The sequence below is a fragment of the Oryzias latipes genome, chromosome 7, assembly GCF_002234675.1.
Source record: "Oryzias latipes chromosome 7, ASM223467v1".
Lineage (NCBI taxonomy): Eukaryota > Metazoa > Chordata > Actinopteri > Beloniformes > Adrianichthyidae > Oryzias > Oryzias latipes.
The window spans coordinates 12450220-12472363 of NC_019865.2; the positions used below are offsets into that span (position 1 = coordinate 12450220).

General features: G+C 42.5%; 1 protein-coding gene across 2 annotated transcripts in view; it reads right to left on the minus strand.

Moving 5' to 3' along the window:
• Positions 1–22144, minus strand: part of LOC101173465 (low-density lipoprotein receptor-related protein 1) — a 79763-nt gene that overhangs the window by 7750 nt on the left and 49869 nt on the right. For both annotated transcript variants that reach the window (XM_011477108.3, XM_011477109.3), the window contains 48 exons: positions 21618–21749; positions 20093–20320; positions 19822–19996; positions 19537–19631; positions 19264–19413; positions 19036–19176; positions 18811–18939; positions 18593–18724; positions 18389–18523; positions 18154–18283; positions 17893–18019; positions 17197–17348; positions 16984–17108; positions 16496–16870; positions 12591–12780; positions 12253–12457; positions 11984–12176; positions 11728–11853; positions 11512–11640; positions 11160–11279; positions 10610–10723; positions 9936–10085; positions 9711–9833; positions 9496–9612; positions 9280–9408; positions 9078–9206; positions 8872–9000; positions 7733–7920; positions 7251–7434; positions 7087–7172; positions 6892–7011; positions 6599–6786; positions 6294–6499; positions 4774–4962; positions 3599–3747; positions 3412–3505; positions 3166–3282; positions 2960–3079; positions 2767–2889; positions 2558–2683; positions 2354–2470; positions 1737–1843; positions 1304–1436; positions 1075–1197; positions 875–997; positions 654–791; positions 440–577; positions 241–360 (listed from right to left, as the gene is read on the minus strand). In XM_011477108.3, the coding sequence (XP_011475410.1) occupies positions 241–360; positions 440–577; positions 654–791; positions 875–997; positions 1075–1197; positions 1304–1436; positions 1737–1843; positions 2354–2470; positions 2558–2683; positions 2767–2889; positions 2960–3079; positions 3166–3282; positions 3412–3505; positions 3599–3747; positions 4774–4962; positions 6294–6499; positions 6599–6786; positions 6892–7011; positions 7087–7172; positions 7251–7434; positions 7733–7920; positions 8872–9000; positions 9078–9206; positions 9280–9408; positions 9496–9612; positions 9711–9833; positions 9936–10085; positions 10610–10723; positions 11160–11279; positions 11512–11640; positions 11728–11853; positions 11984–12176; positions 12253–12457; positions 12591–12780; positions 16496–16870; positions 16984–17108; positions 17197–17348; positions 17893–18019; positions 18154–18283; positions 18389–18523; positions 18593–18724; positions 18811–18939; positions 19036–19176; positions 19264–19413; positions 19537–19631; positions 19822–19996; positions 20093–20320; positions 21618–21749 (6969 nt within the window). The remainder of the gene's footprint in view (positions 1–240; positions 361–439; positions 578–653; positions 792–874; positions 998–1074; positions 1198–1303; positions 1437–1736; positions 1844–2353; positions 2471–2557; positions 2684–2766; positions 2890–2959; positions 3080–3165; positions 3283–3411; positions 3506–3598; positions 3748–4773; positions 4963–6293; positions 6500–6598; positions 6787–6891; positions 7012–7086; positions 7173–7250; positions 7435–7732; positions 7921–8871; positions 9001–9077; positions 9207–9279; positions 9409–9495; positions 9613–9710; positions 9834–9935; positions 10086–10609; positions 10724–11159; positions 11280–11511; positions 11641–11727; positions 11854–11983; positions 12177–12252; positions 12458–12590; positions 12781–16495; positions 16871–16983; positions 17109–17196; positions 17349–17892; positions 18020–18153; positions 18284–18388; positions 18524–18592; positions 18725–18810; positions 18940–19035; positions 19177–19263; positions 19414–19536; positions 19632–19821; positions 19997–20092; positions 20321–21617; positions 21750–22144) is intronic.

Genomic DNA, 22144 nt, shown 5'->3' on the forward strand with positions numbered 1-22144 from the left:
ATTCATTTCTCCTTTGTGATCAATTTTCAAACGGTTGACACTTCCATGAATTGAAAGAGAACCCCACCATAAATAAGTTACTACCAAATCTAAGTCCCTGATTGGTCAAAGTTCAACCTGGTTTAACTTTCAAAAAGCGTTCAATGGCCGCTGGATTTGTACACAGAGCTCCAAAACAGTCGTAGTAACATGCAAGTTTTGGACACGGAAGCCTGAAACTTGCATAAACGAGGTGCTTACTGTCAGCCTTGCAGGTGTCATTCATCTTGGTGAAGTGTTTGTGGCAGCTGCATTTGTAGGAGCCCTTTGTGTTGTTGCAGATGTGTGAACACACTCCAAACTCTAGACATTCGTTCACATCTGGAAAACAAATCACAGAATGAATCCTAGCATCTCTAAGAAACTCGAGCAGGAAATCGTTGACGCGCCACAGGGTTACCTCCACACGTGCGGTGTCCAATCTTCTGGAAACCTGGTTTGCAGGAACAGAAGGAGTCCGTGCCGTTGGTGACGCAGTGGGCCTCATCTCCATCGCCGCACTGAGTCCTGTTATTCCGACAGTCGTTCAGCTTCGTGTCTGGAATTGGTCGGTCAGATTTAGAAGTTGCGTTCAAACGTGAAACATTTCAGAGCAGTGCTGGGTAAAGACGAACCGGTCTTGCAGTTGATCTCGTCGGAGCCGTAGTCCTCACAATCGTTGAAGAAGTTACATCGTAGGGTGGAGCTGATGCACCTCCCACTGGAGCACAACAACTCATCCTTCTCACATATGGGAGGAGCTTGAGTGTTGCCTGTGGAGGAAACAACAGTCAGCATTTGCCCTAAACCAGGATGAGTAGAACAGATTAAAACTTGAGTCAAGTCCACAGTTTACCACAGTTCAATTCATCCGAGTTATCTCCGCAGTTATCAACACCATCGCATCTCTTTGAAATCTGCAGACAGACTCGGTCGTTTTGGCAGCGGAAAACTCTGGTGGGAGGACACTGGAACCTTCCTGAACCAAGAAAAACAGCAGCAGCAGATAAAGAGAAAAGAATGCAAACAGAGGGACAGATGGAAACGAGTGCTCACGGCATAATTCAGGATTCTCGTCTGAGTTGTCTCCGCAATCGTCTTCCCCGTCACATTTCCAGGACAGCGGCTTACACAGAGTGTTGTTGCACTGAAACTCATCCGGGGGGCAGTAACGTCCAACTGCAGGGAGAACCACCTCATGGAACCAGATTTCTGACTGGATTTTGCAGTGAGTTTCTAGGCAAAGGCTCATCCTAAACCATGAGTTTTTTCAAAACAAACAGACCGTCTCCGCCACAGCTTTCCTCGTCGCTGCCATCCATGCAGTCGGGGTCGGCATCACACTGCCAGGGAATGGGGATGCAGTGTCCATTCTTACACTGGAACTGGTCGTTGTCACACTTCAAAACACATCCGTGCTAAAAAAAACAAAAACAAAAAACCATCATAAACCCAAACAAGTTTATTGTAACATGCACATTTTGTTTTACAAACATTTAACAGCCTTTTTTCTTAGTTGACCAAAATAAACTAGATTTAAATTGGAAATAAAAGGCAGCAATGATGAAAACATGACAAAAATTCTGTTCAAAAATGAACACACACTGTTCCTCCTCATAACAACCTTGGTTCACTGGGTCAAAAAAGTACAAAGGATCTTATCCCACTCATCAGAAACATAGACATAAGACTTCGAACATGGCATAAGCTTCTTGCACCTCATCAGATCCATCGGCACAGTCGTGATCGCCGTCACACTTCCATCTGCCCGCGATGCAGCGGCCGTTGGTGCAGGCGAACTCGCTTTCTGAGCATTGACGAGGCGCTGCAGACAGAGGAACGGCTGTTCAGCATGAGGGATGCCATGTGGGCTCCAACCTAAAGCTCTACGCACAAACATCTAAGGGCTTGATGTGGTCATTCCAGAGGGTTGATGAGAGACTGAAAGGAGCTTCTGTTCAGATTATTTGAATCTTTATTTGGGCACACCAATCAGACATTTTGCAGCTCAGCTTGCAGCCTCTCACAGGTCAGGGGTCATCACAGGAAAAAAGTTGGACACAACAGAGGGTGAAGACAAAACAGGGACGTGGCACTAAGGACAGTGGATGGTGGACTAACTTACCACTGGCTCAAACCAACAGGACAATATGGAATGAAACAAATACCAGATGAAGTGAGATGCTCCAGAACACAAAATGAATTTGATAAGTGAAGCGACATTTTAGAAGTAAAAAGGTGCAAAAGTGAGAATATTATCATCAGACAAAACATGAGAGTTGGTGCAGCTGGATGAGGTGGGATCTCAGATGGAGACCCCATCACAGACACTCACAGCACTTCTCCTCATCAGAGTTGTCCCCACAGTCGTTGTCATAGTCACACTGCCAGCGGCCTGGTACACAGCGGTTGTTTTTACAGCGGAACTGGTACGGCTCACATGTCCGCTCAGCTGTGGGAATAAAAAAAAAGGTAAAGAATGCCAACGAAACCATCTGATAAAGTGATTTTAGAATGAAATTATTTCAAAAGTTCTTACCACACTCCTCTTTGGGTTCATCGGAAGCATCTCCGCAGTCATCCTCGCCGTCACACTTCCAGCGAGCGGGAATGCAGCGCCCAGAGTCTTTGCATCGGAACTCGTCCACGCCACACGTCATCTGGGCTGGAAACAGCAACATTTGGAGGCTCAAAGACAGCCAATCAGGACGGGTCAGAAAAATGTTATAAAGAAAGGATTAGCCGTACTGCAGTTGGCAGGCTCATCAGATCCGTCCACGCAGTCATTGTCACGGTCACAAACCCACAGGCGGGGGATGCAGCGCTTGGTGATGGCACACTGGAACTGGGTGGGGGCACACGTAACCTCCGCTGTTGGAGCACAAGAGGTGTAGTTACCGTGTAATGCAATCAAAAAGAAAGCGCAGAGAGCCAAACTCACGGCAGTCCTTCTCATCCTCCCCGTCTCCACAGTTGTCCTGGCCATTACAGCGGAAGATGCCTGGGATACAGCGGCTTGGGTGGGAACATTTGAACTGGCTGGGCAGGCACACGTGGATATCTGGGGAGCAGCACATAAATCAAATCAACCGCTAGCACCTCTTGGAGGCAATTTATGATCATTTGAGCATTTCTTATCCCACATACCACAGTTGGCCTCGTCGGAATTGTCTTGGCAGTCGTTGTCTCCATCACAGATGTAGGCGGGGTTGGTGCAGATGCCCGTGCCGCACTGAAACTGTCCCGGCCTGCATTTGAATTCCGCTGTCACATAGGAGACAAGGAGATAAGACTGAGTTGAATTTGTTGTTTTTAACCCAGAAAATATCTATATTACGACTTTTCCATTTGTTGTTTCATCTGGATCTTCATCTCCACACAGGTGAAACTTACGGCACTCTGCTGGCTCGTCTGACCGATCCCCGCAGTCGTCCTCCGTGTCGCATTTCCACCAGAAAGGAATGCACTTGTCATTTTTGCACACAAACTAAAAAAGGCAGGATTTATAACGAGATTAGAAAGGAGGAAAAGTGAAGCTGAAAGGACAGCAGTAGTGATGACACATCTTCAGTCCTCACACCTGACTGGCTGTACAGTTGGATATGCAGGTACGCTGATCGCTGGCCAGGTAGAAATTGGTGGGACAGGCACACTTGTAGCCCCCTCCAGGCGAGAGGAGGCAAAGGTTACTGCAGCCGCCATTGTCTGTCTGACATGGATGGTTGAGCACTGAGGAGGACACGGACAGACAAACAGCTTTTAACACCAAGTGTTTCCCTGCGACCCAGAAAGTTTGTTTTTTAGCATCAGTAACAAAAACAATAAAATTAAAATATATATATATTTTGTTGAATAATAAGTTCTTTTCAAGATTTTCATTATTTTTTTTTTTTTTTTTTTTTTTTTCTAACTTGTCCTGTCCAACAGCTAGGCAAACAGATGAGAGCTGAGGGCCTCTTGTGTTGGACATATTTTATTCTAACAAGAGGGGTTATTCATCTTCAGACAAACCAAAGGTATGTCTGAATAAACCCCTTTTGTAATTGAGGCCAAACTTTATTAATTTCAATCATGTTTGAAAATCTTTGGTGTTGGACCGGACGGAAAAGGAAAGAGGGGAACAAGAGAGAGGGACGTTAGAGAGAGGGGGGGGTAGGAGGGTGATAATAGGAGGGGAAGGGGGGTAAGACCATGAAGCAGCATAGAGCAGACAGGTTTACTGGTTGTTTATCGTTACGGTACGGTTCAAATGTAGTACAAAAAGGGCGGGGCCTGTTCACACACACTCAAATATTATCAACACACCTGCTAGCCGCAGAAATGTCCACATGTCAACATGCACACAAAACAGATAGTGTTCACGAACGCATACCTATGCCTTTAAACCAACTAGTGTGAAATCTTTCATTCATTCAATCATGCAAACTATTAGTGCAAAGGTGAGCTAACACCTGTGCTCAGGTGAGTGTTTATGTTCTTCTAAAATGGATGGTGGAATGTGAAAAGAAGGAGGAGGAGCGCCCAGCCACCCCCACACCCAGACCCCCGCCGCAGCAGCAGCGGCAGCCGGAATTCCCCCAGCGCCACACGGGAACAGGCAGGGAACAACCGCCCCCCGGGCGACCAAGACCGCCACCCAGGCCAGGGCCAGCAGGACCGCCGCGAGGCCCCCAGAGCCAGAGAGCAGGGAGGCACGGGGGGAAAGAGAGCGCCGCCCCAGCCCAGGATTTTCATTATTTTGGGGGAAAGTGTCACCTGCTGGCTGGCGGTAGGGATGGTAGATGTGAATGTCCATGGGTCGATGCAGGGTGGAGATCAGGGTGGTCTTGTTTGTTCCCAGAGTCTTATGAGCTCTGTTGATGGACTTGGTCTCCCAGTCGGTCCAGTAGATGTACTCCTCAAACAGCGTCATGGCAAAGATGTGAGGAATGTCCTGGTTAAGAACTGTGAGAAGCACAACATCAAGCCCAGTTTCAGCTATAAAACCACTCACAAAGTTTCCATATTTCAATGTTTACGTTTCATAAACAGAAAAGGGAGAACATTTAGCCAAACATCCTGACAGCATCACCATCGGCTTAATGATAGCATACAGCAACCTAAACTTCCTGTTCGCCTGATGAATAAACACGCGGGGAAGAGAGCCTCCGTGCATTTTATGACGGGATCCTCACTTCATTAGGTTTTACTGTAATTGTACATCCTGTAGCCTCGTATACATCCATGCACACACATTAACACAAGAGTGAACATCCTCGTTTAAAACAGTAGTTGTACAGTCTGAGCCTCATGAGGTTGTATGTCGTAGAACAGGAGTTTATCAGCAGTTTCCCTCTTCCAGCGACGAAAGTTTTATATTTTTAAAAAAACTAACTTTTTTTTATTCGGTTAGCTGATGATTCAAAAGTAAAAAGGTAAAGACAACCAAAGATTTTGAGCTTAAGCGATTTTCTCTAGGTGGAAACAGCTGAGTGCTAAACAGGCAGCATACGGTCAAACTCTCCTTATAGTGTCTTAATTTTATCCCTTGTAATGGAGATGCCTCACAGCGGCAAATAAAGACAGAAATTTAGGAGAAACAAAGTTAGGAGGAGGATTAATCAAAAATCTGTTAGAAAAACTTACAAAAACAAAAATAAAGAACAATAGAAAAACTGTTCCTTTACAACCAAACATTGTGTTTATTTCCCTGATCTGCAATAAACCCTGTTGCTGCTTTTAGAGTAATACGTTTAAAGATATTAAATCATTTTTTAAAAACTTGGATTAATTTTTAACTCATGAGCATTTAAAAAGCTATGAATTTAACTTTTTGCCTCCTTTATTTTTAATAAACATTTGGAACACATAAATTGTATTTGATTAAAGTCCTTTGTTTTTATCCTGTGTTAAAAGGCAGATACCCAGTGATTTTAATTCACACCAGATGTGCAGAATCTCAGATTTTTTAGGTGAGTTTTAGGTAAAGTTTTTCATTTGTGGACTGCTTGTTGTCTTCTGGGTCTGCTGATGTGAGCTGGAAAAGGGTCTGGGCTCTCATGAGCTCGGTGGATGCAAAACACAAATGAGTTTCATTTGACCATTTCCAGATCTATGATTGGAATTGGTCACCTGATGCCAAAATCATTAGTGGAAAACTGAGCTATATAAAAGAAAAAAACAACAAAAAAAACAACAAGAGAGTAGATTTACTTTTCTGACATTTTCAGCAAAATCTTGTTTGTTAGAGTTAATGAAACCATAAAACACAACTCCTTGACACAGCATGTTGTTACCTGTGTGTCTGCTGCTGCCATCCAGACTGGCAAACTCAATATAATCCTCCCTGGCATCAGCCCAGTAGATCCGGTCGTTGATGAAATCCAGGGTTAATCCATTGGGCCAGGTGATTTTATCCTTTACGATGACGCTCCTGTTGGTGCCGTCCATCCCAATTCGTCCAATGTGGGGGTTATCGCCCCAGTCAGACCAGTAAAGGTATCTAACCAGCAGGTGATGACATTGGTGATGACGACATTGCTTCAAAAAAAACTTTTTTTTTTTTTTTTTTTACATAAATCTTTGAAGTTAGGTTTCTCACCCATAGCGGACGTCCACAGCCACGGCCCGCGGCTCCTTGAGGCCGCTGTTGACCAACACCGTCCGGAAGGCGCCGTTAAGCTTGGACACCTCAATGGTGTCCCGCCCTTTGTCACACCAGTACAAGTTCCCACCTACCCAGTCGACCGCCAAACCATCAGGATTGCTCAGGGAAGTTCGGTGCAAAACCTGCACCAAAACACAGACATAACACAAACATGTTTACATAACAAGTTCATGTGTTGTGCATTAAAAACAAAACCCCCCCCAACATATTCAGAAATCCCTACTGACCTCCATGTTGCTGCCGTTCATATGCATGCGGCGGATCATGCTGCCCTGCGTGGTCACATCCGTCCAGTAGATCATCTGCTCGGCGTAATGGAAGTCCAGAGCTACTGCATTGTTCAGGCCCTATTTTTGGGACAGGAAGTCAAAATAAATACTTAATTCTCACAAGATTGGCATTAAATATTTCCTGGATCTTACCTGCTTTATAAGCGTGTAGTTGGAACCGTCCAGGTTGAGTTTTCTCAGGTAGTAACGATTGGCAAAGATCAAGTAGGGCTCCACGTCTTAAACATCAGACAAAAACGGTTATGTCGAGAACTGAGCTGGGCATCAGTCAGGAAGTTGTTACCAAACTGCTTTACCTGATGTAGACTTGCAGAAGGTAGGGTCATTGGGGCTGAGCTCAAAGCCGTCCACGCAGAGACAGTGGAAGCTGCCGTGCGTGTTGAGGCAGTGCTGAGAACAGGGGTAGGTGGTTGTGCACTCGTCTATGTCCACGCACGTCTTCCCGTCCCGCTTTAGCTGGAAGCCGGGGTGGCACCTGCACTGAAGTGACCAAGAGAGGAGTTTGGTTACAATCAAAATGAGCCACTTCTTACTTCCATTTTCAATTTCTTTTCCCCAAACCTCGCTGTTGGACTTTATAGAGAATTTCTTCATTTATATAATAAAAACTTAAAAACAACAGCTAATGTTTAATAAACTACAAAAGTGCCTGAAAAATATAGGAGAAAAGTAATATTTAGATACTTTATCTAAACGTTGATAGCAATAGTCACCAGCTCAGTTTCAGGGACCCTCGAGGCTCTTTTCAACGCCTGGTTTTCAGAAGAACATCGCTTACCTTGAAGCCAATCTTAAGGTCGTCGCAGAGCTGTGTGCAGCCACTCAGCTTGCTGTTGAGACACTCGTTAATAAAGCAGTTGAACTCGTCTGAGCCGTCCCCGCAGTCATCGTTGCGATCGCACAGCAGAGTCTCATTCAGGCACTTCCCGTTCCGACACATGAAGGCAGACTCATTACACTTTCTCTCTGCAATCACAGACAAAGTCCACTTTAAAACACAACCCCCACCTTAAGGATAAAAAAAATCGGATCATATCTACAATAAATTAGGCATAAAAAATATTTTCTATGGATATATATATTGGTTAGGATCCAGCAGTTTTCAGCAGAACTCAAGGCTGTTAAAGAACTATGCTTTAGTGGCTATGCTTGACAAAGGCCAAGATTCCTTTAATTAAATCAATGCATTTTATCTTGCAGTTAACGTGGCAAGCATCATTAACTCCAAATAAGAAAGGTTCAAACAAGAATAAATCAGCTATAAAACTCCAAGATAACCCTCTGGTCAATGCTTTATCTGAATGAAAACATCATTCTTTCCTGAACACCCTTAAAAAGTTCTCTGAAGGCTTTAGTCTATTTGCATAAATATATTTTACATGGTTTTTCCAAAATATAGCAAGCTTTCTCTTTGAACTAAACTCTTCCCAGAATGAGGAAAACTAAAATAAAACTTCCAAAAGACTAAACGGTAGTAAAAGTAATTAATTATTTGTGCAAAAAAAAAAAAAAAAACGCCCCTAAATTTGACTAAAATGTGCTTAAATTGTCATTATACTTTGATATAGATAGATGTGCCTTTACTGTCATTGTCCAGACCTACTTATTAAGCAGTTAGCCTCCTAGTGCAAAAAGCAAATACAAATATAACAAACTATATTATAAACATGTGCAAAACAATATATGCAAATATAAGCATGTTTGCTATGTGCATGGACCAGGGATGTAGGAAAAGTGTTGACATTTTTGAATTGGTGTTAGCAAACCTCAGTTTAGTTCAAATTTTTCTCTTTTAGAACACAGTTTTTCTAAGTAGATGATTATCTTAGAACACTTCACCATAATTAGTAAACTTTTGAATGAATGAATGAATGAATGAGAACTAATGCTAAACTAAGACACCGATCACAGTCGTACCAGTGTGTGTGCAGCGAGCTTCATCGGATCTATCCTGACAGTCGAACTCTCCGTCGCACACCCACTTCTTCTGGTTGAGGCAGCGACCGTTGGCACATTGAAATTCCTCCCGACCACACGGTGGATACTCTGAACCAAAGGTAGAGAATAACATAGGAGCCCCAACGGCTTCAACGCAACTGATGTCAGTTCCAAAGAACACTCACCACACTCTGGGGACTCATCGGAGCCATCGGAACAGTCGATGTCATGGTCGCACACAAAGTGCTTGGGGATGCATTGTCTGTTCTGACACATGAACTCATTCTTGGCATCGCATGTGTTGTTGGTGTACACTGGAAACAGACACACGTGTTCACAGATGTGCAATTCTAGATTATAAATGACTTTTTTCTCTGCCTCACTCACTGCAGCCAGCTTTCACACTCTCATCAGCTCCATCGGGACAGTCCTTATCTCCATCGCACTTCCAGCGCTGAGGAACGCACATGAAGGATCCTGGACACTGGAAAGCTTCAGGACTGCAGTTCTCAGTTTCTAAGAAAAAAGGTTTTAGTTACCGTACATGACACCAGAACCTGCTGAGCATGCAGAGGAAAGGTAGACGTTAAAAATATGAATTACTGCATTTCTGGTCTTCATCAGAACCATCGCCGCAGTCATCGGAACCATCACAAACCCAGTGCTGGGAAATGCAGTGGTGGTTTGCACACTCAAACTGGTTTGATAAGCAAAACTTGTCTGCAAAAAGAAATCAAAAGGGTGGATCAAAACAATGAAAACAAGATGTTCTATTCTTTGAAAACCTTTGTCTTAAAGCATCTTTGTTAAAAACTGACCGCAATTCGTCTCATCTGCTCCATTCTCACAGTCGTTCTCTTTATCACACGTCCAGCTCATGGGAATACAGCGACCGCTGGGGCAGGAGAAGAAGTTGACCGGACATTTTAGCTTCCTGTTATCTGCAGAAAAGAAACCAAAAAAACAAGGAAAAACACAAAGGTTTGACAACAAAACACTTCAAGTGTGTCAGAAGAAAAAACGTTTTTGAAGAAGCGCCAAACCTGGACAGTTTCTTTCATCTGAAAAGTCTCCACAGTCGTTGGTGCCGTCGCACACCCAGGAGGGGAGGTAACACAGGGTGGTCTTCTCACAGCTCTTGAATGTGGCTTTTTTAACTCCAAGACGGAAGAAACGGGAGCAATCGGTCGGTTCTGAAAGAAGAGAAAATTATTTGTGTTGCTGTTTTTTTTTTTTGCTTAAAGTAGTCCCATTTAAAAGTTACAAAGTCTCAAAGCAGTGTCGGCGAAAGCAGCAGCTGGACCACACAACATGAAATTTATTTTTTTCCGTCTTTGGCTTTTGATTGCTCCCTTTAGGGGTCCCACAGCAAACATCCAACTCCTATAATATGTTTATTTTCTAAACCCCCCCCCCCAAATTTTTAATAAATCTGAAAATAAAGAGAAATAAAACTCAGCCTTGATGTTGCACCCTCAAGATCACCCTCTAAAAATAAACGAAAATCCCTCTTTTAATCAGAAATCCTGGAACATTTGCTCTTGTTATCCATTCCAGGGTGCAGCCAGACAAATTTCCAATACAATCATAGAAGAGATACAAGTGAAGATTATTATTTTTGATATAGAAAAAAGTGATCTCAGTTTTTAATATGAAGTCCCTGGTGGTCAGTAGTTTTTAATTAAAGAAATTCTTGAAATTCTAGCGAGTTACGTACGACAGTTCATCTCATCGCTCGCATCCTCACAGTTGACCACCTGATCACAGCGGCTGTGGTTGGAGATGCAGGTTCCATCTTTGCACTGGAACTCTCCTGCTTTGCACAGTGTCACTACAATCACAGAAAAGAACATTTAAACTTTTGTTTTATGGCATTTTAAGTGGCTGTTTCTGGAAATAACAATTTTGCAAAAGTTAGGGGCTAATAAGTCAGGATTTTTTTTATCATATCAACCCTTAAAGTCATAGATTGAATTTTATCCAATCTCACAGATAACACGTTCAACAGAAAGACGTTTTTTTCTAATTCAATGTCAGAACTCCTTTAATTATTTTTTTCTGTTTGTTTTACTTTTTAGTTTTGTAAAAACTGTTTTCATAAGCAATAAAAATACTTCTGAATTAAAGAACAATGGTTAAAAGAATCTGCTTTAATTGACACGTTAAAGCAATCATGTGCTCAAATGCATGTAATGAACTGGCATAGAAGCTTTGCTATATATAAAGATACCACACTTTTAATACCAACACGTAGAGAAAATGCTTACTGTTGCAGGGTAGTTCATCAGAATGGTCACCGCAGTCATCCGTCCCGTCACACCAGAACTGGTGACCAATACAGCGGCCGTTCATGCAACGCCTGTAACCCTTCTTACAAATGCGATTGGCTGCAGGGAAAAGTTCATCACAGTTAAGCCTGGATCCCACTTTGCACAAGTGAACTTTTTTTACTTTACCAATTATTTCTTTACGACATAAGTTTCCAATTTTATGCTTTCAAATTAACATTTCACCCTTCCTGTGTAAATACTTGGTTAGTGTCACCTTAATCGATCATTTCAAAGTAAAACCCTTCTATTTGAATGCTTGCTTGTTTCTAAGTGCTAAAAAAGTCTTTACCACAATAGGATTGTTTTTCATCAGACTTGTCCTTGCAGTGGGCCATCCCGTCACAGGTAAGGCTGTAGTTGATGCAGTCCCCGTTTCCACACTCAAAGTCATCCACGCTCCCACAGGAAACATTCAGAGCTGAGGTGGAAAAAAAGATCAATAAAAACAACATCATCAAACAAGCAACTTAATATTCGGAGAAGGAGGTCAGCTTTATATCCCTACAGGAGCATGTGTAGTCTTCCAGCAGCTGTCTGTCTCCACGGCAACTGCAGTTGACCCGTCCGTCAGATGTGGGCAGACACAGGTCTTGACAACCTCCATTGTTTGCTCGGCAAGGAGAAAACTCACCTGAGAAACACAGGAGCAGTAACTATTGATTAATTTGATTAAAACTACAAAACTTCTATAGAATTCCGAGGCTGACACAAACCTATAAAGTAAATTCTCGAGTTTAGTGATTGCTGTGTCTGATACTTACAGCTGTTGGTGTCGTTGGCCAGTGCGATGATGCCCATAGGCTGCTGTGGGATGTCTGCACGCAGCACTTTCATGTCTCCTCCTGTGTATTTGTCAGCCCGAAGGACAGCCCTCCTCACCCAGTCAGTCCAGAAGATGTAGTCTCCATACACAGACAGACCAAAAGGATGGACAGGTTCATTCTTCAACAGGACCTGAAGCACAAAATTGCAGTACCATTTAAGAACATGAGGTGTGGCTCGGTGTCTGTATCGGGACTTGGAGCCTTACGTAGCGGTTGCTTCCGTCATACTCGCAGCGCTCGATCTTGTCCAGAGTGGCGTCAGAGAAGTAGATTTTTTCAGCCCGGTGGTCTATGGCTAGACCGTTGGGAGTTTTTATGTTACTGCCAACAATAGCAAGCACATTGGCTCCATTCAGAGATGCCCTCATGATGCTGGGAGCCTGCTCATTCCAGTTGGTCCAGAACATGAGACTGGTAGGAGCAAACCAAAGAGAAGAATGGGAGAACTTCAAAAGGTGACAACAACAACAAAATAACTTTAAATTATATACTTAGATATAAAAAAAAGACATTTAAAGCAACAATAACGATCTTTGTGCCTCACTCCTGACACTCGTCCAGCACAAAAGCTCTGGGGTGGTCTTCTCCAGACATGGTGACGACTGTGTTGCGGTTATAGGCCACGGTGCGGCTCTGATCCACAGTGTGGCGGGTGATGGTGGAGGTTGTATAACTGGTCCAGTAGAGCGTGTCCCAACCTCTGTGGTATGCCAGGCCCTCAACTGATCCAACATCTGCCAAAGAGAACGAGGTGGACCCATGATGATTTCTAAACAATGTGAGTTTATTTTTAATTACTCTTTCAACGTTTATGAGAAAAAAAACGGAAAAAAAAATGTTTCCACCATCGGCAATAACTAGAGCGAAGACTTTGCCTTTTGGGTTTTAACTTCTCTGTGAACCCTTGAGGAGAAATCTGCCTCCAATACACAAGCTCTAACGTGAACGCAGTCCAGGTCTGAGCTTTTCCTTCTGAGAAAAATATTACGTTAGGAACAACAGCAGTTGCTTTTAGCTGATGAAATTGGCAATGGATGTCAAACTCAAAACGACTTCTTTCAAAGTCCCTTCACCCTTTGACCTGGAACTGCTATCACATAAAATAGGAGAATTATTGTTATTTGCTGAAGCGATATGATGCATAACATAATGAAAATGGACACTAAAGCCCAAAAGGCTCTAAAATGTCTTCATAAATAAACAAACAACCACATTTATGAGCACTTATGGAGCCTAATATAAAACCAGAACCTCTGTTTGCTTATAGCCAAAATTATATAGTTTCCATTTATTTTATTTCTTTACTGAATGCCAAAGCGCTGCACTCCACTCTAATGCTGGATGTTTTTGAGGCAAGGTGCCAGGATTGTTGGCAATCCCGCAGGTCAAAGACCAGTTCAGGCAAAGCTCTGAGTTTATTACATAAAGCTCGCCTGCGTTTTTAAAGCTCAGCCATCAAACTGTAAAAACCAGAACGGAGAGAAAAGTGAGCTTGAGTGGAAAATTGCTTTAATTGAAGGAGAATCGCACACAGAGCAGGGATAAAAGTGTGTTCAAGCCAGCATTATGCAATGAGAGCCATTGCGGTGCGTCTTTCCATTGGCTGGGAAAGGTTAACCCCTGGTTACTAAACAAACAGTTAACAGAGTCGGCCAGGAAGAGCATTACTGCACAGATCAGAACCTTTTAGAGAATCAAAGGAAACCTTGTGACTCTCAATGCTCTTTTTTTTCCAACTTGGATTTTTTTATGCTTACCGGTTGGCAGCTTCTGAACTGAATGAATCAAGTCTGAAGAGCTCCTTTAAGGGACACGATGCCTCCTTGCCACGGCTGCTTTTTAAAGATGACTGCAAAGCTGATGAAAGATGCGTCTGATGGCCCTTTTTCTTTTGTTTATATGATTCCAAGCATACTTGAAGGGATTAAAGGAGATGTTTTCTCAATGAAGAAATCCAATTGATTAGTTGGAAACCAACATCTGGACTAATTGCTATCATTACCAAAGTACTAGCTGCCTGAATGGAGTGTAATTACACTGGTTACTGTGTTTAACTCTAGCCAGTGGCTCAGTCTCAGAACACTGCCCACTGTTTGGATGCTCATGGCAGCTTTCAGGTGTCAAACAAACAGCAGCCTGGACCAAATAATAATTCAAAATGGGGCTTTACTTAGAGTGTTAGTACCCATCTTGGATAGTCTTATTTTGGTGGCTGGATTCGTCGGCCAAACTCTGGTGATTGTCATCATTACTGGACGGCGGAAGAAACAAAACCAACGGCTTCACAGTACCGACACTCTACTGCTGGGACTGAGCGCTGCTGATCTGCTGCTCTTACTCTGCCTGCCCTTCCACACCTCCGCCATTGTTCAGGGGTGCTGGCCATTCGGCAGCTTTCTGTGCAAAGCCATCAGCTTTCTGGGCACTGCCTGCTCGGCGGCCTCGGTGTTCACAATGGCAGCTTTGGCCGTGTTGCGCTACCTAATCGTCGTTCACCCCACCTGGGTCTACCGGCGGAAGGTGCACAAGTGGATTAAGTTGACTGTGGTTCTGCTCTGGATTCCTGCTTCAGCTCTGGCAGCGCCACAGTTTGCCTTCCGCACAACTTCCTTTCACAGCACCAAATACTGCTTCGCCTTTCTGTCTAACGTCAGCCAGGTGGTCTACAGCGTCACCCTGTTCCTCTTCGGCTTCGCTCTCCCCCTGGGCATCATAGTGCTGATGTACACCAAGATCTTCCATTTCCTTCAGCATGCACGGCAGGTAGGAAACGCCCCCCAGCTGGAGCGTTATCAGCGTCAAGTCACCCATACGTCAGCCCTCTTGGTCCTGATCTTCACGCTGCTGTGGCTGCCCTCCTACATTCTCATGTTCTCCAAAATCGGAGGAACTCACAATACCCTGAGCAGGTACAACTACATAGCCATCATCTTTAGACTGATGTCCTCCTCTGTTGCAGCGGTGAACCCTGTGCTGTATGGACTGATGTCTCAGAAGTTTAGACAGGACTTATTTGAACTAGGCAGAAGACAGCTGGGGTGGTGCAAAGCCTTTATTCCCGGCTGCCCTCTTGTGACGAGCAGAGACGCAGTCCAGCCCATTGAACTAGAAACAACGTCGGAGAGAGGTCCAAACTGACAGCTTTACCCAAAGCAAACTCTGTTACCATCCAACAAACTATCTGATGTTTGACTATTGGAAATACTTCCATTTCCTACAATAAGAACAGAATGTAACCCTACATATGTAAAGTAAAGCTGTAGGAGTATAATGATTAATAATTTAATTGATGAATTGATTTATATTCCTACAATCAAACCAGAGGGATCTGTCTGAGACAACTTGTTAATCAAATCAACCTATACCTTTAAAAATACTTTCAAAAGGAAATAAATAGATTATAAGTGGTACTGGCAAAAATCCATTTGGTAGATCAATTTTACTATAACATATAAATGACCAAGTGCATCACAGCAGACAACAAACTTGCGATACAGAAAAAATAATCAATCCATCATTCCAGTCCAATGGGTGGAAACCCTTTGAATTTTGCAAAGACGTGACCATACAGTACGATAATGTTCCGTTTGCATTATTTTGATGTGGAAAAACAACAGTGAACTTTGAATGGATTTGCCATTAATTCTTGTTTGCGTGTTTGTTTTTACATATATTTAATTTACACTTGATTATTTTGCAAGAAATACAAGGAATCTGGAAAAGCTTCACCTGCACTGTTCAGGACCCAGGTATTTATCTCTGAGTTATACTGGATGAATTTTTAGCTAAGGATGTCCTGGATCGATTTTAGGTCAGTGAAAAAGATTGTTCCAAATGAACCAATATCGAGTATGAATTGAATTGTTGTTAAAAGAGTTTGTTGCCCCCCTGTAAAGTTGTTTGGTTGATGAAACTGCTTTGTGATTAAACATTTTGCCCCACAGCTTATTGCATTAAATAAATCTGTAAATCCTGAACAGTTTTACTCTTACTTTGGATTACCCATCATGCAGTATAATAAAGTTCCTGTGGGTGCATAAATAGTTTAATTCAGTTTAATTCCATAATTTCTGTACTGTTTTAGGTTAAATAGTTCAGTCATTTGAATTTTGAATTAGAGAATTTTAGAAAATGTGTCTATTAAAACAAGTAAAAGTCCCATTTTTCATTTTTGTTTTGTGTGCAGTCATTTCTTCCAACACCCACTTTAAAAAGGCTCTGTCTCTTTAAAATGATAGAACCTACAGTTGTTTAAGAACACCAGATCCTCCTAATCTCACATAAATCAAATGTGTGATAAGGTCTACTGAAAAGAATATGGAAATTCAATCATAAATGGAGAGAAATCAAACGTCAGAACTGGTAAATTTACAAATTAATTTCAGAAAGAGGTTTTTTAGGAAACTCAAAAACACCAGAGAACTCCGACGGTGATGTTGCAACACTTACTGTCCACCACAATCTTGCGATCTGTCCCATCGTCATTGATCTGTTGGATGTTGCCAAAGTGAATATCACTGAAGAAGATGCGGTTGGTCCCCTTCCCTCCGCCGCCGTGGTAGTCGAAGCTGAGGGCGATCACGTTCTTCATGTGCTCGGGGTCCTCGAATGGCTTGATGGGCGCATTTAGGTTGGTCTCGTCCGATAGGTGGATGCTCTTCAGTATGGTGCGTTCTGAATAAAGCAGGTATCCGTCATAGTCCCGGCAGCTGCGGTTATCTTCTGCCAGCATGCCGTGAGCACATGCGCAGGTACGCTCGTTGTTGCCACGGTAAAGACAGAGTTGTTCACAGCCACCGTTGTTGGTTTTACAGACGTTTGTACCTGTGTGTGTGTGGGGGGGGGGGCATACTTATGAGCTGAAACTGGTAAACAAACAATGGTTTCTAATAAATCTAAAGACTAGAAGATGAGGCCAGCTTTATGCATCTTTTTACCCAGCTGTCTGTCTCTGTTGAAAACCTTGATGTCCTTCAGCTGCACACCAATGCCTGTCCTGAGCTGCACAGCATCCGTCGCGTTGTCTTTGTTTCCTCTTTTAATGGAGCCGTTGGCATGAGTCCTGACAGACAGCAATAAAAGTGAGTAACAGCCACATTTACAATGCAAAAACTTCTCTGCAATTCATTTAGGATAATGAAAAAGCTAACCTGTCACTCCAGTAAATGTATCCCTCAAACACAGACACAGCAAACATGTCCATGTTTTTGTTGCCCAGAACCACCTCCCTGTTCTCTCCGGTCTCTAAGTTGATCCGCTCGATCTTGTCGGTTCTGGCATCACACCAATACAGCAAACCCTCCTAAAGTCCAAACAGCACATTCCGAGTCAAAACAATTGTAGAATGACACAAAGGGGATTCCATTTGCTGGTATTTACTATGCAAATGTTGAGATTCTGGAGAACTTTTAGTGCTTTAGTGTCCGCTGTACAGAAAACACTAATGTCATATAAAAATAATAATAAGAGCTAAAAATGATCCCCTTGGCAGCTCTAACTCTAATTGAAGCTTTTTTCCATTTCTATATATTGCCATTAACATATAGAAAACAGCACTAATAACAAAAATAAAAATTTATCTAAAACTAACAAAGTTGCTAAAAAGAATGAAAACATTTAAAATTTATAAAAATTCTAAAAAATAAAGAAAATGATGCACAATAGAATCTTTTCCGTCATTATAACATATTAATAATTTTGGTTAAAACATTTAAACAAATATCACCACAGCAATTATTTACCATTAGCAAAACAAGCATTTAAACTAGAGTTGCTGGTTCTGGTCCAAACAAAGACTAATATGCTACAGAGGATGCAGAACACAGCGAGTCTTGGTTGATCCACACCTCGTAATCGATGGAGATTCCATTTGGCCAGCTGATGCTCACGTTGACCAAGATCAACCTTTGCGAGCCATCCAAGCGTGAACGTTCAATACGAGGATACTGACCCCACTCTGTCCAGAACAGATACCTGTACACAAGGACATGAAAGTGCAGGACGGGGAACTTCAGAAATGTAAAAGCTTCTTGAAAATGACACTGGAGGTACCTTAAAGGGAGTGTTATTGCAAAGGGCAAGTTTAAACAGGTGGAAAAGAGCCTTACCCTTTAACTGGGTGGACGGTTATAGCTCTGGGTTTGTCCAAACCCTGAGAAATGACTACATAGCGGAATGAGCCATTCAGCCTGGCCACTTCAATCACATCAAAGCCCTGGTCAGTCCAGTAAATATTTCCTGGGGGGAAAAAAAGAAAACAAGAGAAAAATCGACTCAAATCAGCTGTTGTGCTTTGGTGTAGTGCGGCATAAAGGTGCAATCTGACCAGCAAAATAACAAAACCTGCTATCCAGTCAACAGTGATGCCCTCCACCCGACCAATGCCGTTGGTTACCACATCTTCTCTCCAGGTCTGATCCCTCTTTGCTCTGCTGATAGTGCTCAGCCCCATGTCCACCCAGTAGATGGTGTCATTTTCTGTAAGTAAGACATTAAAACATTAAAATGTCACTTTTCATCCATCTGATCAGTTTAAGAGTCACTTACCAGCATGGAAGTCTATGCCGACAGCTAGTGAGGTTCCTGACACCGGCACCAGAGCATCTGATTTGTCTGCTGGGTCGAGAGGAATTCCCCGAATTCCCTCGTGAACGGAGTAGAGCAGGAAAGAGCCCATACCTGCTTGGAGCCAGTAACGTTAGTTTGTGCTGTCGAGACCAAAACAGAAGTGCACGCACAATTAATAAAACAAAGCACTGTCTCACCCTCACAAGACTGCTCCCCTGATTTGAGACTATATCCAGCCGTGCACATGCAGGCCCTGGTTGATGGAGACGTGGGCAGACACAGCTGTGAGCAGTCACCATTGTTGTTGCTGCATAGGTTGACACCAGCTAAAAAAAAAGAGAAAATGAAGGGAATCAATGAGACAAAAGCTAAATCTTAATCGAAATGTCAACAAAAGCTCAGGCAGCAACATTTTTCCATACTTTTCTGCACATCCTCATCATAAATCTTCATGTGCATCATCGGAGAGGTGTGGTTTCGCAGAACTTTCCACTGTCCACCATCTTTCTTGTCACACGTTCCAATTTGGTCCGTTCCCTGGTCAGCCCACCAAAGCTTGTCTCCTGTTGGAGTGAAATTTAGTTTTTTCATTTCATCGACATTTTAATCTGGAATAAAGAGGTCGACAAAACATCCTACTTTCATCTCACCCATAATGGCCAACGTGGTCGCTTTGATAAGTTTTCCTTTAGCACCTTCCAAGATCTCCAGATTAGATCCATCCAGCTGGCAGCGGTTGATGGTGCTGTTTCCTGAGCTGATCCAGTACAGATGCCCCTTTTCATAGTCAATGGACAAACCTGGGTGGATATGATGTTATCACATTCTTAAATTTGGTACACCTCTGTTCTCCATCTGTGCATGAAGTTGAAGCAGATAAAAGAGTGTGAATGTTTCCACAGGAAAGGGTTACATCATCTCACCTACTGGTCCTTTTTGGTTGGTGAAAAGCAGGGTGTGGTTATTTCCATCCATGTTCGCAATGCTGATGTTGTCACCATCAGTCCAATAAAGCTTCCTGGGGAAGAGGGTAAAGAACGGTCAAAGATTGTGAGAAATACAGAAACCCTTTAGACTAAATAAAAAAAATTCTTAAAAGGGGGTACAATGACAAATTTTTGTACTCAACATCAATTATTTTATTGATTCTTAGAAGAAAAAGGGTTTTGGATAAAGATCAATCTTGACTTTCCAAAGAGATGACTTACCCTAGTAGAGGGTGCACCACCAGACAGTGGGGTTTGTCTAATCCCTGAACTACTGCATTCTTGAAAGATCCGTCTAATCTAGCCACATTTATCTGCTTCTTATTGGCATCATAGCTGGTCCAGAAGAGGTTTCTCGATACCCAATCTACTGCTAACCCATGAGCGTTAGGAAGATCTGTGACAGAACACAAAAGCCCTGGTTTTTCCTGGCATTCAAGCTGTATAAGAAATACATCCGATCCTTGTGATCATTCTAAGACTTTTTTTTTACCTGCAGACACAACAGTCTCAACCCCAGTGCCGTTAATGAAAGCTCTTTTGATGGTCTGCGTTCGCACATCTGACCAATAAATGCGATGCTCCACCGCATCATAATCCACCGCTGTCACATTGTCGATATCCGGGACGGTGAATGAAATGATGTAGTTGTAGTAGGGGTTGTCAATGTCTACACCTCGGATCTCAATCTGACGTGCATAAAGCAGGAACTTCCGGGATTCTGAGAACCCAAAAAAAAAAACAACAACTTAATTTTGGGGAATTTTCATTATAAAAGTTTGTAAGTCACTGTTTTGCATAGTAAAAATCCATTTGAAGTAAAACGAATGGGTAATCCTTTTTATAGTAGTACTTTTCTTTTGTAGTAGCATACAAATTTGCCTGACTGTAAATCCTTATGTATTGTTTATTGTATTTATTTTAATTTTAAATTTTATATGTTTATTTACATCTTATGTATTTAATTGTAACCCATTTCTTATTATGAATTTAGCCCCAGTGTTTCCCTATAGGGATCTTCTGTGTTAGGGCATGCCGCCTTGGTCTGGGGTTATTGTTGCAGTGATGGCCCTTGCTGGGGTGGCAGGGGTCCAGCTTTGCAGCCTCACAGCTGTGGAATGGACCCTGTTGCTGGCAGTTTATTGTGTGTGGGATCATGGGATATATGTGTTTTGATGGAGGGGAGTAAAAAGTGGGTTGGGTTTTTATTTTAATTTTGGTGTCTACGTTTTTGCTTTTAATTGTAAAGCACTTAGAGCACATATGTCAAACTCAAGGCCCGGGGGCCAAATGTGGCCCTCCATGTCATTTTATGTGGCCCCCGAGAGCATAAAAGTTTTTGATTTCTTAAAATAAAAAATAAAAATTGGTGTGTATTTATTCATATCTAAGGGGAATCTGCCTTGAAATATGGGATTGGGCAACTATACATTAGGACTTAAACACTGTCCATATAACCTAACCTGACAGAATCAAATTTAAAAGGATTTATGCTAGAGTAACAAGCAAACATGTGTTTTCTATGCAACTGTAATTGTCACTTTCAAAAGTTATGATAAATAAATAAATTAGTTGTTTAACATTAAGGAGTAGTTACATGTATGTTTCATTACATTTAGTTACATACATAAGATATATCCGGCCCTTTAAGGACAGCTGCTATACTGATGTGGCCCTCGGTGGAAATGGGTTTGACACCCCTGACTTAGAGTATGAGAGGTCCTTTTTATAAATAAAGTTGGATTAATTAAAGGTGCTTTTCTTTGTAAAATTCTTATGCTCCAATCCTGTTAATGCAATTATTCCTGCATCAACCTGCTGAAATGAGGGTTGCTTTGCTGAAGATTTAGGAAGAAAACGTGCACTCATCCACAAACAGCTCTTAAGAATCATAAGTAAAATTTCACTGTGGTAAATTATTTTAAAGGAAAAATTACGGTAACTAAAAATAAAAAGTGCAAGTGTTACATCACAGAGACTGAGGTAAAACGCACGCAAGGCGCAGTTTCCATCCTTACCTTTGCAGGTGCGTTTGTCTGGCTGCAGCTTCATGAGGTGGGGGCAAGCGCAGGAGAAGGTCTGGTTAAAGTTGATGAGACACAAGTGGGAGCAGGGGCCTTTACCGTCACTGGTGGCACATGGGTTTGGAGCTAAAAGAAAGAAAACATCTTGAGGACATTTAAGAGCAACAGCAAGTCAAGTGAACTTTACATCATAGTGATCAGTGGTAATTTTTTTTTCCATCCGTAGCTCCTTCAGAACAAAGGAACAAGGATCAACTATGTAAACGATCCCTGTCATCAGGATTGGTACAGGCTGTCAATCAGCTGTCAGACGACATTTCTTTTTCTGTCACTCACACACTCCTGATCCTAAAGAGCACTGCAGTCCTCTACATTACGATGTAATCTTATTGTCATCTTGACAGTGATGTGTTTCCATGTAACATTAGTGTTGTGCAAGAAGATTTCCCCCCCCTCATCACGCCTGCAAAATGACTACAACCTCTACAAAGCAGCGGGGCGTGTACACATTGCTGCCTTTG